The 14,776-nt window shown below is 43.1% G+C and overlaps 2 protein-coding genes across 2 annotated transcripts; both read right to left on the bottom strand.

Annotated features, from left to right (window-relative positions):
• Positions 1-3,370: 3,370 nt before the first annotated feature.
• LOC116738183 (protocadherin alpha-5-like) lies at positions 3,371-5,890 on the bottom strand. The gene is given in 4 exon segments (XM_032593858.1): positions 3,371-3,682; positions 3,684-3,775; positions 3,778-4,143; positions 4,146-5,890. Coding segments are annotated over 4 exon segments (2,391 nt in total). The 5' UTR covers positions 5,767-5,890.
• A 1,981-nt stretch (positions 5,891-7,871) lies between these two features.
• On the bottom strand, positions 7,872-14,217 carry LOC115517042 (protocadherin alpha-4-like). Its single transcript, XM_032593857.1, has 3 exons — positions 11,754-14,217; positions 11,216-11,304; positions 7,872-7,938 (listed from the first exon to the last, which is right to left on the bottom strand). The coding sequence occupies exons 1-3, from the start codon at positions 14,169-14,171 to the stop codon at positions 7,872-7,874; spliced, it is 2,574 nt and encodes an 857-aa protein (XP_032449748.1). The 5' UTR covers positions 14,172-14,217.
• Between the last annotated feature and the right edge of the window lie 559 nt (positions 14,218-14,776).

Raw genomic sequence — 14,776 nt, 5'->3', positions numbered from 1 at the left:
TGCTATAGGAAAAGAATGTAATTTTAAATTAACAAATTTTATCCACATTTTAAAAATCTTATAGATTGCAGTCCATTATTTCTTTTTTCAGTGAATATCAAATACTCCTAAGACTGTTTCTTTTACTTAATAATGGAAGATGGGGGCGCCCAGGTGGCTCACTGGGTTAAGCGTCAGACTTTAGCTCAGGTCATGATCTTCCAGTTCCTGAGTTTGAGCCCCACATTGGGCTCTGTTCTGACAGCTCAGAGCCTGGAGCTGCTTCTGATTCTGTCTCCCTCTCTCTCTGCTCCTCCCCTGCTCGTGCTCTCTCTCTCTCTCTCTCTCTCTCTCTCTCTCAAAAATAAATAAACATTAAAAAAATTTAATGATGGAAGATGAAAATTTTAGTGCATATTCTTTCCATTTCTAAATTTCCCTGCAGTTTATATTAGGCCTCCCCTTCAAAAAATTTTCCTTAACCTACTTGATTCTTGCAAATTCTAGTGGAATATCTACCCATAGTTCTTTGCTGCTCTGATCCTTCAGCTACTCCTAAATGAGTTCATCCTTTTCTCTCAATCTTAACTTTGTATATGCTTTCCTTTAAGTGTCCTCATCCATTTCCAATGCTTCAAATAAGACTTTTATTGAAGTTATTCCCAAACCCACATCTTCTTTCCCTCTTTCTATGGTTCTCATTGACATTTTACCTATGCATGGTGATGACTCTCAGAAACTAATTTGATTACACTTTGAAGATTATGAAGAGACATCATTTTTTTTAAATTTTTTTTCAACGTTTATTTATTTTTGGGACAGAGAGAGACAGAGCATGAACAGGCGAGAGGCAGAGAGAGAGGGAGACACAGAATCGGAAACAGGCTCCAGGCTCTGAGCCATCAGCCCAGAGCCCGACGCGGGGCTCGAACTCACGGACCGCAAGATCGTGACCTGGCTGATGTCGGACGCCCAACCGACTGCGCCACCCAGGCGCCCCATGAAGAGACATCATTAACAACCCCCCAATTCAAACCCTTGAAATTCTCATTTTGATTTAATGCAGTGAACATTGTACATGTCACCTGTATGAATTTTTTATCAGTCCTCATCCCTTACTTGCCCTATTCAAAGTCTGTCACAGTCCATCTGTCTTTTCTTTCACATACTACCATATTTATTTTCATGAGTACAGTTAAAGGTAGAAATTCCATGACATTAGAATAACTTCTACACGACCTGAGATGAGATCAAAACCAACATTCCCAGTTTTATTTTTGACTACTCTCCAATGTGAATTCTATTTTGCAGACGAAATAGATCACCTCCTTGTCTTCTTCGTCAGTGCAACCTTTGTTCAAAGTGTTTCTAAAATTACCTCTCTCTTTACCTATAAAAATGTTATCCTGATATCAAAGTCAAGCCCAAATGTAAATTTTACCATGAATTCATCTGTAATGTTATCAGCTGGAGATGATTAAACTCTTCCTCAAAATGAGAAAATGAGAGTCACAAAAGGATTTGTCAAATGGACACATACCACCACCCATGCTCCAAAATTCTTATATACTTGCAAAATCCTCACAGACTACTGTAATACCAAGATGAGAAGCATCATCTTAAACTAATTAATCTAGATCTATCTAATACTCCCTATTGCTGAGTTTCTATTGCTTTTAGTGTGGGTACACAAAGAGTTCATATGCTAACGAATAATAACATCCAAATGAAATTTTCCTTTGCTTGCAGGCAATTAGCCTAGAGAAAAGATATATTAGCTTTCAGTCTTATTGTAGAAGGTTTTCTAGAGCAGTTAAGATTTTTCATAAATTTTGCTGTAAGTCAAGAGTCCCTCTGAATATCAACTTTAAAACTAGCTAATTAGGGGCGCCTGGGTGGATCAGTTGGTTAAGTGTCTGGCTTAGGCTCAGGTCATGATCTCAGAGTTCGTGGGTTCAGACCCCACATCAGGCTCTGTGCTGACAAACTCAGAGCCTTGAACCTGCTTTGGATTCTGTGTCTCCCTCTCTCTCTGCTCCTCCTCTGCTCATGCTCTGTCTCTCTCTCAAAAATAAACATTAAAAAATTGAATTAGCTAATTAAAGTTAAGGGGTGCCTGGTTGGCTCAGTCAACTAAGTGTCCCACTTTTGATGTCAGTTCAGGTCGCGATCCCAGGGTCCTGGGATTGAGCCCCATGTCAGGCTCTGTGCTGAGCGTGGAGCCTGCTAAAGATTCTCACTCTCTCCCTCGCCCCCGCTTTTGTGCTCTCTCTCTAAAATAAAACAATTAAAATTTTTTAAATTTAGAAATATTCAAGGAAGTATACTGAGTGACTTGATACAGAAGTTGGAAGGGAAACATTTTAAACCACTGTAAACCATATAAGTATATTTCATATTCAAAAATAAATGAAGCCTCTAAAGTTAAAAAATTAATCATAAATATCAAATTCATCATAAGTATGTGAAAGCCAACCATTTAGAGAAACCTGAAAAGAATCATTCAGTATACAAATATTACTTAAAAAGGAAGTTAAGGGGTGCCTGGCTCAGTCAGTTAAGCATCCAACTTCGGCTCAGGTCTCGATCTCACAGTCGCCAGTTTGAGCCCCATGTCAGGCTCTGTTCAGACAGTTCAGAGCCTGGAGCCTGCTTCGGATTCTGTGTCTCCCCTCTTTCTGCCTCCCCCTCCACTCATGCTCTATCTCTCTCAAAAAATAAAATAAACATTAAAAAATAAATAATTTTAAAAGAAACACTTCACTGTAAAAAAAAATTCACTGTCATAATAGGAGACTTTGAAAATAAATAACTCCACCAAATATGTCATACAAGTATCTTCCTACATTTCCTAAAGATTGAAAATTAAAATATTTATTAAAAATTTAATTTTGGGGGGCGCCTGGGTGGCGCAGTCGGTTAAGCGTCCGACTTCAGCCAGGTCACGATCTCGCGGTCCGTGAGTTCGAGCCCCGCGTCGGGCTCTGGGCTGATGGCTCGGAGCCTGGAGCCTGTTTCCGATTCTGTGTCTCCCTCTCTCTCTGCCCCTCCCCCGTTCATGCTCTGTCTCTCTCTGTCCCAAAAAAAAAAAAAAAAAAAAAGTTGAAAAAAAAAATTTAATTTTGGAAACACTTTCTATTGTGCAAAGAACACTAGTCCATTAACTCCAACTTTTAAAACCTAAAAAAGGGGAGGTATGTTACTGAAATAAATCCATTAGTGCAAAGCGATTATATGCAACAAACTAAAATGAATTCTAACCATAACCAATTTTAAGTAAATGAATTAATACCAATTCAGAATTTACATCTAAATGATGAGACAATAATCAAATATAAAATCATAATTTAAAATAAAAAGAAGTTGGAAGGAAATATTAAATATTAAAGACTTAACGAAAATTTTTCTGAATAATATTTTTGAGACTCACGATGTCTGCAGAGCCAGGACCTTGAGGTAGGCTGGGGCTGAAGGCCATGAGGTCGGTCTTGGGCGGACCCTCCCCAGAGCACACCCTCTGCCGCCTCTGCTGCGAGTACGACCAGCTCCCCACCGCGCTGGAACACACCAGCGTGGGCTTCCCCGCCGGCCCGCACGCGCCCTCGCTGGGCGGCGCCGAGCACCGCAGCGCCACGTACAGCAGCAGCGTGAGCACCAGCAGGCTGGACACCGCGCAGATGGCGATGATCAGGTACACGTTGACATTCCACCAGCGCCGTCTCCGCGCCAGCGGCGCCCGCCAACACCCGCGACGAGGCCTTGGGCGCCTGGCCGCTCTCCACCAGCGACAGCAGCCGGTGGCCGTGGCCGTCAGCGCCGGCTCGCCGTGGTCCCTCACCAGCACCAGCAGGCGCTGGCGCGGCGAGTCCGCCTCGTCCAGGCTGCGCGTCGTGCTGATCTCGCCCGTGTACAGCGCCACGCGGAACGGGCTGCGCGCGCCACCCGCCGCCGGCTGCAGCTCGTACGACAGCCACGCGTTGTAGCCCGAGTCCGCGTCCACCGCGCGCACCTTCGCCACCACGTGGCCCGCGCCCACCGACCGCCACACCAGCTCGCTCACGGCGCCGCCCGCGCCGCCCGCCCCAGGCAGCGGCAGCAGCGCGGGCGCGTTGTCGTTCTCGTCCAGCACGAACACCTGCAGCGTCACGTTGCTGCCCAGCGGGGCACGCCCGCGTCGCGCGCGCTCACTTGGAACTGCAGCAGCTCCAGCTCCTCGTGGTCCAGCGGCTGCAGCGCGTACACCTTGCCGCTCTCCGCGTGCACCGACACGTAGCTCGACAGCGCACGCTCGCCCACCCGCCGCTCCACCAGCGAGTAGGACACCAGCGCGTTCTCCTGCGCGTCCGCGTCCCGCGCGGACACCGTGAAGATGTGGCAGCCGGGAGGGTTGTTCTCCTTCACGAACACCGTGTACTCGGCCTGCGCGAATGCCGGCGCGTTGTCGTTCACGTCGGCCACTTCCACGGACACGCTGGCCGTGGCCGACAGCGAAGGCGAGCCCCCGTCCCGTGCTGTCACTACTAGAGCATAGTCCGACACGCTCTCGCGGTCCAGGGCGCTGTCCAGCACCAGCGAATAGTAATTCTTGAAGGTGGACACCAGCTTGAAGGGAACATGGGGTGACAGTGTGCAGGTCACCTGCCCATTGGGACCTGAGTCGCGATCGGACAGACTGATCAGGGCAATGACGGTCCCCAGTGAAGCGTCTTCTTGAACAGGCAGAGAGATGGAAGTTATGACCATCTCTGGGGTATTATCATTCTCATCCAGAAGTTTTACTATAACTTTGCAGTGTCCAGTTAATGGGAATGAACTTCTATCTACAGCATCAATATTAATTTCATATAAATTACAGTCTTCATAATCCAGTTCTCCCTTAACTGTTATTTCCCCACTATTTGAATCGATTATAAATTTAGATCTGACGTTATCAAGAACAAGATTACTAAAAAGGTACACTATTTCCTTATTAATGCCGTCATCTGCATCTGAGGCATTCAGTTTAATAACTAATGTCCCATTCGGTGCATTTTCTAATAATTTTATATTATAAACTGATTTATCAAATTTTGGGGCATTATCATTCGCATCCAATACACTGATCAATAATTGAACTGTACCTGTTAGTTCAGGTTTTCCTCCATCAACTGCAGTCAGTAATAAAAGATGTTCTTGGGTTTCTTCTCTATCTAATGCTTTCTTCAATACTAGCTCTAAAATGTTTGTTTCTTCTTCGTTTGTTTTAACATCCAAGTCAAAATATTCATTAGGATTTAATTTGTATTTCAATTCTGCGTTTGCTCCGACATCCATATCAGATGCGCCCTCTAGCGGAAACCGGGAATCTACTATTCTTGACTCTAAAATAAATAATCTTTGTTCCCGACGCAAGAACCGGGGCGGGTTGTCGTTAATGTCCTTAACCTCCACTTCCACATGGAAAACCTGCAGTGGTCTGTCCACGATCACCTCCAGGTGGATGCTGCACTCCGCGTTCCGCCCACACAGCTCCTCCCGGTCGATCCGAGAATTCACAAACAAAATGCCATTCTGCAGATTTACTTCCAGAAGGTCTCTATAACCTTTGGACGACACTCGGAAAAGGCGTGGCACTAGCTCCACCAGCTCGAGCCCCAGGTCCTGGGCGATGCGGCCCACGAAGGTGCCGTGTTTGACCTCCTCCGGGATCGAGTAATGGACGTGGCCACTCCCTGCCTCCAAGGCTGTAAGAAGCAGAAGCAAGAGCAGCAGGCGCCGGGAACCTGGACTCCTCTGAGAATATACCATCGCAAATTCGTTGCAATTTTCAAATGTCTATTGCACTATCACACGATAGCTTTTGGAAACATAATTTCCAATTTGCTATAATTTTTTATTTGCTCACCTTTTCAGCTTCAGCATCAGAGCAAAAAATGGAGTGGCCTTTTTCCTTTCTGTCTAAGGAAAATAAACTCACTGTATTCCTTTTTCGGGGGAAAAAAAAAAAAAAACACCACCACCAAACTTGCGGTTTCCAGCGCCATCATGTGGACGGAAGGGTGAGCTTTTACTTTGTTATGCTTTGTTTCCATTCGTTAAGTATTTCCAAATTTCAATGACTCTTAGGAATTCTTCATTTTCCTTCTCTCTAATCAAAATGTATCATTAATGTTACAATAAAGGGTATCAGTTTTCATTAAAATATTGCAAAATCCATTCTACTTTAATCATGCCACACCAATGTTTACTAGAGTAATTTGTATTGGTCTATTCTTTATAGAATTCCTAACTAACTTTAAAAGCTTTAGTTTTTCATTTATTTGCATATTTAAATATATCTTGTGAAATTTCTTGAGTGTTTTCTATTATTTTGATGGGATGTTTGTAACTACTTCTACATTACTCATGAAACATTTATATTCCTATTTGCAGTATTTAATATTGACTTGTTATTTTCAAAGTAACAAGCTATTTGAATAGCATTCTTGTCTGAGTTCCCTTTTGGAAGCCTGATATTCAAATTGCTAAAAATCCATTTCTTTAATTTCTCTATATATCACCTACTTTTAACTGCTGACTAAAAAAAAAAAATCATAATTTGGAGATTTGCATTTTCTAGAGGCCAAAATCATAGCATGACTTGGTCAACATCTTGACACCATTTTTTGAATTAGATGCATCTAGGCAGCGTTTCTTCAGCTTGCATTCCTGATAAGTCACAGTTGATACAAATTGTGAAAGCACATATCTTTGCTTTTATGCAGCAAATCAAACTACTAATATTGTTTGTGGATACACTACTCCATAAAATGTGTGGGTTCCGGTAAAAATTAAAAGATAGAAATCACATTATTAACTGGACTAACTCTATGTTAATTTCATCTCTTTTTAATCATCCAGTTCATCTGCTGCATGATACCACTTGGACTTACTTATAAATATGGTCAGAAGGAAATGTCCCAAAAGAAAATGTCACCAATTTTTTCCACTGAAAAAGTATTTAAACTTCTGCTTGTATATATACTCCCTAGAATTCCATAAATATTAAAAAATACGCCTTACCTATGAAGACATAGGGTCCAGGGGATCAATAATTCTATTATTTGATCCTTGTATATATAAAGCATAAACCCCAAATTTGTTCCTTAGGTTTGGTTTAAGTGATATATGAGACTTGAAGTATTATTTTTGGGTCAAAGTATAAAACAAATGTGGAAAAGTGTAATACAAAAAATAGAAGATAAATAAGAATGTAGTAGAAAATACAAAGTCATTTGAAATACACTTGCTTCCCAGTGTTCAAAGTAGTAAAGATACAGGATAATGTTACTGGATACAGTTCTTATATAATATTTAACAGTACATTTACCATTCCCTTTAGTTTTTCAAAAGTTCTTATTCTCTCTACTAACATGGCTTTTCTCTCAGCCCTCAGATCACCCAAACACTAAAGAAATTTAAATTTTCTGTTCCTGATAATGATAATTTGAAAACAGTTTAATATACAAAAGTAAAAAACCAAAAAAAAATGATAACAAGTATGTTGAAAATATCATGTTAAGGTTGATTTACCTTCTATTATAGAACCATGACTGATGTGAAACTCCAAAAATATATTATAAATAGATTTACTTTTGAAAAAAGTAAATGTCAAGTATTTAACAGTCAAACTGACAATGTGATGTTAACTATGTATGCATGGTAATTTATAGAGTATTTTCAGTATATATTTAAATATTTTGAAAGTATACACAAAGGAAAAAATAGCATCAACAGTATCATATGCTTCTTTTAGTTTGTGATTTTTTTCATAGAGAAATTTCAGGGGAAAACAAGACTCTTGACATCCATATTCACATCTGTTCAAAAATACTAAGTTTTTGGATTATCGCCTTGCATTTGTCTTTCAATACTCATCTCTTTCGGGTGGTTAAGTTCTCAATAGTTATAGACTCCCTGCTCTTAATTCCATAGACAACACTACAGGTAAAGAAAATTCTTTAGATCTTTTTCCAAACCATTATTTCAATCAAATATTATAGGTTACCTTATTAACTGATCCTTTCATTTGCTAGTTTCTCTAAAAATTTTAGTTATATTTAAACCTTGATACAGAAAGAAAACTCCTTCCTTGACAATGAATTTAGGTTAAGAAAACCAGACAGAGTTTTGAGGTATCTCTACTTAATATAATGGGAAGCATTCAGGAAGATGTTACACTAGAAAATTTAATTTTGCATTGGAGTCTAGATATCATTCATTACCTACAAAACTCCAGAATAGAGGCACCTGGGTGGCTCAGTCAGTTAAGGGTCCGACTTAGGCTCAGGTCATGATCTCACGGCTGGTGAATTCAAGCCCCGCATCAGGCTTTGTGCTGACAGCTCAGAGCCGGGGAGCACACTTAGTATTCTGTGTCTTCCTCTCTCTCTGCCCCTCCCCCGCTCATGCTCTGTCCCTCTCTCCTTCAAAAATAAACACTAAAAAAATCCTCCAGAATAAAATTTTATTAAGCTATATTTCTCTGCTATTTGTAAAAGTTTACAAAAGTCTACCACACTGCCCAAAAATAACACATGAAGTTGAAGCAGTCTTTTAGAGATTTATAAATAATTTATGCTGCTGCACCAAATTTGACAAAAAATTTAATTACTAAAAATTATTCTAGGGGCACCTGAGTGGTTCAGTCGGTTAAGAGTCTGACTTTGGCTTAGGTCATGATCTCATGGGTTCAAGACATCAAGTTCCATGTTGGCCTCTGCCTTGACAGTGTGGAGTTTTCTTGGGATTCTCTCTTTTCCTCCCTCTCAATCCCTCCCCCACACTCACTCTCACTCTTTCTCTCTCTCTCAAAATAAACATTAAAAAAAAACAACAACAGGGACGCCTGGGTGGCGCAGTCTGTTGGGCGTCTGACTTCAGCCAGGTCACGATCTCGCGGTCCGTGAGTTCGAGCCCCGCGTCGGGCTCTGGGCTGATGGCTCGGAGCCTGGAGCCTGTTTCTGATTCTGTGTCTCCCTCTCTCTCTGCCCCTCCCCCGTTCATGCTCTGTCTCTCTCTGTCCCAAAAATAAATAAATGTTGAAAAAAAATTAAAAAAAAAGCCATTAAAAAAAAAAAACAACAACAAAAACAAACCACACCATACATCCACATGTGCCATTATTAAACAGAATAAAATTTAACTTAGAGGTGATATCTATCATGATTACCAATGTCAATAGCTAAAAATAAATCTAGTGAAATATGTAAAGGACCTCTATACAGAAAATTTTGAAATATTAAGAAACATTAAGAATTATTAAGAAATATTAAGATTATTTAGATAAATAGACCATGCTCATGAATTGACTCATTTTTGTAAAGATGTCAACGTGCTTCACATTTCTAAATAGACTTAATGCAATCCAAATAAAAACCTCACCAAATTGTTCTTATGAAATTTATATACAAATTTAGGTGGACATGGAAGAGGTAACATGGCATTGATGTAAAAAAAAAATGTTTTTAAGTCAAAAAAAATTAGAACAGGGGCGCCTGGGTGGCTCAGTTGGTTGAGCAACCGACCGGCTCAGGTCATGATCTCACGGTTTGTGAGTTCAAGCCTGACATCGGGCTCTGTGCTGCCAGCTCAGAGCCTGGAGCCTGCTTCTGATTCTGTGTCTCCCTCTCTCTCTGACCCTCCCCCACTCATGCTCTGTCTCTCTCTGCCTCAGAAATAAATAAACATTAAAAAAATTAAAAAAAAATAGAACAAAAAAGATCATACCCATATAATGGATATTTTATCAAAACGTGGAATTCATTTTTAAGAAATGGTGCTGTTTCAGTTGAATGTCATTGGGGAAAATTAATCTTGACCCCTATGTCACAAAAGACAAAAAAAATTCAAAAAAGGATGTCTATCTTATGTGAACAATGAAACAAAACATACCAAAGAAATTATCTACATGACATAGAATAAAAATGAAAAGATTGATAAATTGAACTTAACTGAAATTTAAAATTTCTATTCACCAAAAGATAAAATAATGAAGAGGAGAAGAATGCAAAAGCAAGAAAGTTGTTATATCCAGAATATACGAAATTTTCAAAAAGCAAGTGAAAATGCAACACAATAGAAAAATAGGCAGAGACTCAAACAGCAATTGTATACATAAGATATAAAATGGCCAATAATAATACAAACAGGTGCTCAACCTCATTTATAAATCAGGAAATACAACATGGAAATACTAAACACACCCAGCAAAATAGCAACTACATAGACAATCTGACAATGCCCAATTAGGGAGATGATGTAGAGCAATACACTGTTAGCACAGTGTAAATGGATAAAAAACATTTGGGAAATCTGTTTTGTATATTAAAGATGAATCTATGCAAATATTTTATGTTCTAATTTCAATTCTGTGTACATGGGCACTGAAAATATTTTTTAAGTTTATTTATTTATTTTGAGAGAGAGAGAGCACAAGCAGGTGAGGGGCAAAGAGGACAGAATTCCAAGCAGGCTCCGTGAGGATGCGGGGCTCAAACCCATGAACCGTAAAATCATGACCTGAGCCAAGATCCAGAGTCAGTCACTCAACTGAGTGAGCCACCCAGGCACCCCAAAATTTTGGAATATATTTATGATAGCATTATTTGAAGCAGACATAAAGGAGAAACAATTCAAAATGCTCAACAATGGGAAAATTACTCATAATATAGTCATAAACTACTGGAGAGAAAACAAATTAAATGAACTCCAACTACACACAGCAATATGGATGATTCCAGAGAATGATGAATGATAAATATGAAGAACACACAAACACAGGCATACACATAACACATTTTGTGCAATTATATTTAGATAAAGCACAGGAAACAGGTAAAAACTAGTAACAGTTATAGAGTTAAAACTGGCTACATTTGGGGAGAAATAAGGAAAAGTTATTTTGGAGGTTCATTTAAGTAGCTTTGGTTTTTGAGAGAGAAAGAGGATGCAAGTGAGTGAGGGGCAGAGAGAGAGAATCCCACGAGGAGGAGAGAGAGAGAGAGAGAGAGAGAGAGAGAGAGAGAGAGAGAGAGGAACCATGAGATCAGGACCTAAGCAGAAGTCAGATGGTGCCCCAAATTTAAGTAGCTTCTTAAGTAGAACGGGAGGCTGTGTCTCCCTCTCTCCCTGTTCCTCCCCCCTCACACTCTGTTTCTCTCTCTCAAAAATAAATAACGCTTAAAAAGAAACATTAAAAAAAAAAATACCAACAGACCGATCCCAGACGGAGAGTAACCTTAAGCGCAGGGGGCCAGACAGAAGCAGCATCTGGTCAGAAGCCTGAGTCACAATCCCCGGGAAGGCCTGTGAGCCACACACATCACAAGCGTTGCCAGAGAACTAACAAGAGGCTTGGGTTTGTTCTCTGTGCCAGAGAACAGAAGAAATAAAAGTTTTGCTTTCAAATAATTGATTGAGTTATTATATCCGGGCACTTTTCAATGTATTATATTCAAATGAAAGGAAAAGGTTCTCTCAAGTGTTGATTACAACTGAAAATAAATAGTGAAGATGGTAAGCACAAAATTTATAACATTAATTATATAAATATGCATTGAATAATGAAGACAACATATATTGCCTTGGGGTCCTATAATTCTAAAAGATATTAGCTAAACTGGGTACAAAACAAGTGAAGAAGCATGTCAGAGAAATTTCACTGTAAACATTTTTTAATTAGGAAGAAATTGATAGAATAAAGGAAAGTAAAACTTTAAATAATTCAGGTTAACTAAAAGATATTTAAAACTAACCTTTGAAAGGGAATCTCCAGTTGCTGGCTGCAGATCCTCTCTGTCCCTAGAGTCAGGTACACTGGGACTAAAGGCCATGAGGTCGGTCTTGGGCGGACCCTCCCCAGAGCACACCCTCTGCCGCCTCTGCTGCGAGTACGACCAGCTCCCCACCGCGCTGGAACACACCAGCGTGGGCTTCCCCGCCGGCCCGCACGCGCCCTCGCTGGGCGGCGCCGAGCACCGCAGCGCCACGTACAGCAGCAGCGTGAGCACCAGCAGGCTGGACACCGCGCAGATGGCGATGATCAGGTACACGTTGACATCCACCAGCGCCGTCTCCGCGCCAGCGGCGCCCGCCAACACCCGCGACGAGGCCTTGGGCGCCTGGCCGCTCTCCACCAGCGACAGCAGCACGGTGGCCGTGGCCGTCAGCGCCGGCTCGCCGTGGTCCCTCACCAGCACCAGCAGGCGCTGGCGCGGCGAGTCCGCCTCGTCCAGGCTGCGCGTCGTGCTGATCTCGCCCGTGTACAGCGCCACGCGGAACGGGCTGCGCGCGCCACCCGCCGCCGGCTGCAGCTCGTACGACAGCCACGCGTTGTAGCCCGAGTCCGCGTCCACCGCGCGCACCTTCGCCACCACGTGGCCCGCGCCCACCGACCGCCACACCAGCTCGCTCACGGCGCCGCCCGCGCCGCCCGCCCCAGGCAGCGGCAGCAGCGCGGGCGCGTTGTCGTTCTCGTCCAGCACGAACACCTGCAGCGTCACGTTGCTGCCCAGCGGGGGCACGCCCGCGTCGCGCGCGCTCACTTGGAACTGCAGCAGCTCCAGCTCCTCGTGGTCCAGCGGCTGCAGCGCGTACACCTTGCCGCTCTCCGCGTGCACCGACACGTAGCTCGACAGCGCACGCTCGCCCACCCGCCGCTCCACCAGCGAGTAGGACACCAGCGCGTTCTCCTGCGCGTCCGCGTCCCGCGCGGACACCGTGAAGATGTGGCAGCCGGGAGGGTTGTTCTCCTTCACGAACACCGTGTACTCGGCCTGCGCGAATGTCGGCGCGTTGTCGTTCACGTCGGCCACTTCCACGGACACGCTGGCCGTGGCCGACAGCGAAGGCGAGCCCCCGTCCCGTGCGGTCACCACTACAGCATAGTCCGACACGCTCTCGCGGTCCAGGGCGCTGTCCAGCACCAGCGAATAGTAATTCTTGAAAGTGGCCACCAGCTTGAAGGGGACATGGGGTGACAGGGTGCAGGTCACCTGCCCGTTGGCACCAGAATCGAGGTCATGCACGCTGATCAAGGCGATGACCGTGCCTAGTGGAGCGTCTTCTCTGATTGGGAGTGACAGGGACTTGAATTCCATTACTGGAACATTATCGTTGGTGTCCTCGACTTCCACCATAACTGTACAATGGCCAGAGAGTGGGGGCTGTCCTTTATCAATACCCTCTACAAGAATTTCATAGGATTTGCTTTCTTCAAAATCGATATATCCCTTTACCATAATTTCTCCAGTAATTGGATCTATGTGAAACTTGGATTCTACATTTGGTAAAATATCAGTTGAGAATGAATAAATAATGTCTGCATTCGAGCCTTCATCTAAATCTGAGGCGTTTAGTTTCATTACCAACGTTCCATTAGAAACATTTTCTTGTACTTTCACCTCATAGAGTGTTCTGTCAAAAGCTGGGGCATTGTCATTGGCGTCCAGCACTTTGATGAGTAACTGAACGGTTCCAGTCAGCTCAGGTTTGCCGCCATCAGTGGCTGTGAGCACTAAAAAAATTTCTGGAGCTTCTTCCCTGTCTAAAGATTTCCTTAGTAGTAGTCCAAGACGTTTTACCCGCTCGTCATCGGACGGCTTTTCCAGCGAGAAATATTCATTGGGGCTCAGTGTGTAGGTCAGCATAGCGTTGGCCCGGATATCTGCATCCGATGCGCCCTCTAGTGGAAACCGAGTGTCAATAGGCCTGGATTCCGCCATAAATAGATTCTTTTGTGTTCCGGGGAACACAGGAGGATTGTCATTAATGTCCTTCACCTCCACCTCCACATGGAAAACCTGCAGCGGCCTGTCCACGATCACCTCCAGATGGATGCTGCACTCCAGGTTCCGCCCGCAAAGCTCCTCGCGGTCGATGCGAGAATTCACAAACAAAATGCCATTCTGCAGATTTACCTCCAGAAGGTCCCCCTGGCCTTTGGACGCCACCCGGAACAGGCGTGGCACCAGCTCCGCCAGCTCCAGCCCCAAGTCCTGAGCGATGCGTCCTACGAAGGTGCCGTGTTTGGCCTCCTCCGGGACCGAGTAGTGGACCTGGCCACTCCCCGCCCTCCAGGCTGCGAGGAATAGAAGTGAGAGCAGCAGACGCTTGGATTCCTGGCCGCTTGCCCAGGAAAACTCCATCTCGAGCCCGCAGTGCTTTGTTTTCATTAAGGGATCTCGTTTCAAAATCAAGAAATATCTTCTAACCGTTCAGTCTGTGCCGATGTATCCTCCATTTCTGTCTGAATGGTGGATGCAGCTTCTTTATAACAGAAGGGATATTCTTTTTCTCTAGCAGATCAATTTTATGGTACAGAGCGACATCATGTGGCTCCAAACCGTAAGTAATAAATTCTGATACTGCTCAGTCTTACTCTTTTGCCATTCCGCTACTTTAATGCTGTTGGAGAATAGCAACACATTTTGTGCTACTAAGTTACACATTTTGTACCTCTGATTGAATGTGACCCTTAGTTTCACCACAGGGGCAACTTTTACTTCAGTGGAAATCCTTTTTTCATACAGGTTTTAACTATTTATAGAGATCCAACTGGAGTTAATACACATTTTGCAAACAGAATTGTTAAGTGTTGATTAGGAAAATTCTTGACTGATTATATGTGTTCCTGAAAATGGGGGGAAATAGTTATTAATGATGACACACTTTTGATCTTTGTATTTCACATTTCTGGTGTTGAAGACTTCAGAGAACCCTCTGAACTAGGAAACCTCCACTGCCAAGAATAAGTCTTTGAAAGGGACTTTTTAAAATG

Source organism: Lynx canadensis, chromosome A1, assembly GCF_007474595.2.
Source record: "Lynx canadensis isolate LIC74 chromosome A1, mLynCan4.pri.v2, whole genome shotgun sequence".
In the NCBI taxonomy this organism is placed as follows: domain Eukaryota; kingdom Metazoa; phylum Chordata; class Mammalia; order Carnivora; family Felidae; genus Lynx; species Lynx canadensis.
Note: the sequence above shows the minus strand (reverse complement) of the source record. Positions and strands in the feature narration are given on the sequence as shown.

What these genes read in the sequence shown, in the direction of transcription:
- LOC115517042 (XM_032593857.1), bottom strand. Translation starts at nt 14,171, where the DNA reads ATGAAAACAAAGCACTGCGGGCTCGAGATGGAGTTTTCCTGGGCAAGC. An exon ending in CTGGAGATTCCCTTTCAAAG is followed by an intron (nt 11,305 to 11,753) that starts GTTAGTTTTAAA and finishes TGTGGCTCACAG; the next exon opens with GCCTTCCCGGGGATTGTGAC. An exon ending in TTACTCTCCGTCTGGGATCG is followed by an intron (nt 7,939 to 11,215) that starts GTCTGTTGGTAT and finishes CTTTACCTGTAG; the next exon opens with TGTTGTCTATGGAATTAAGA.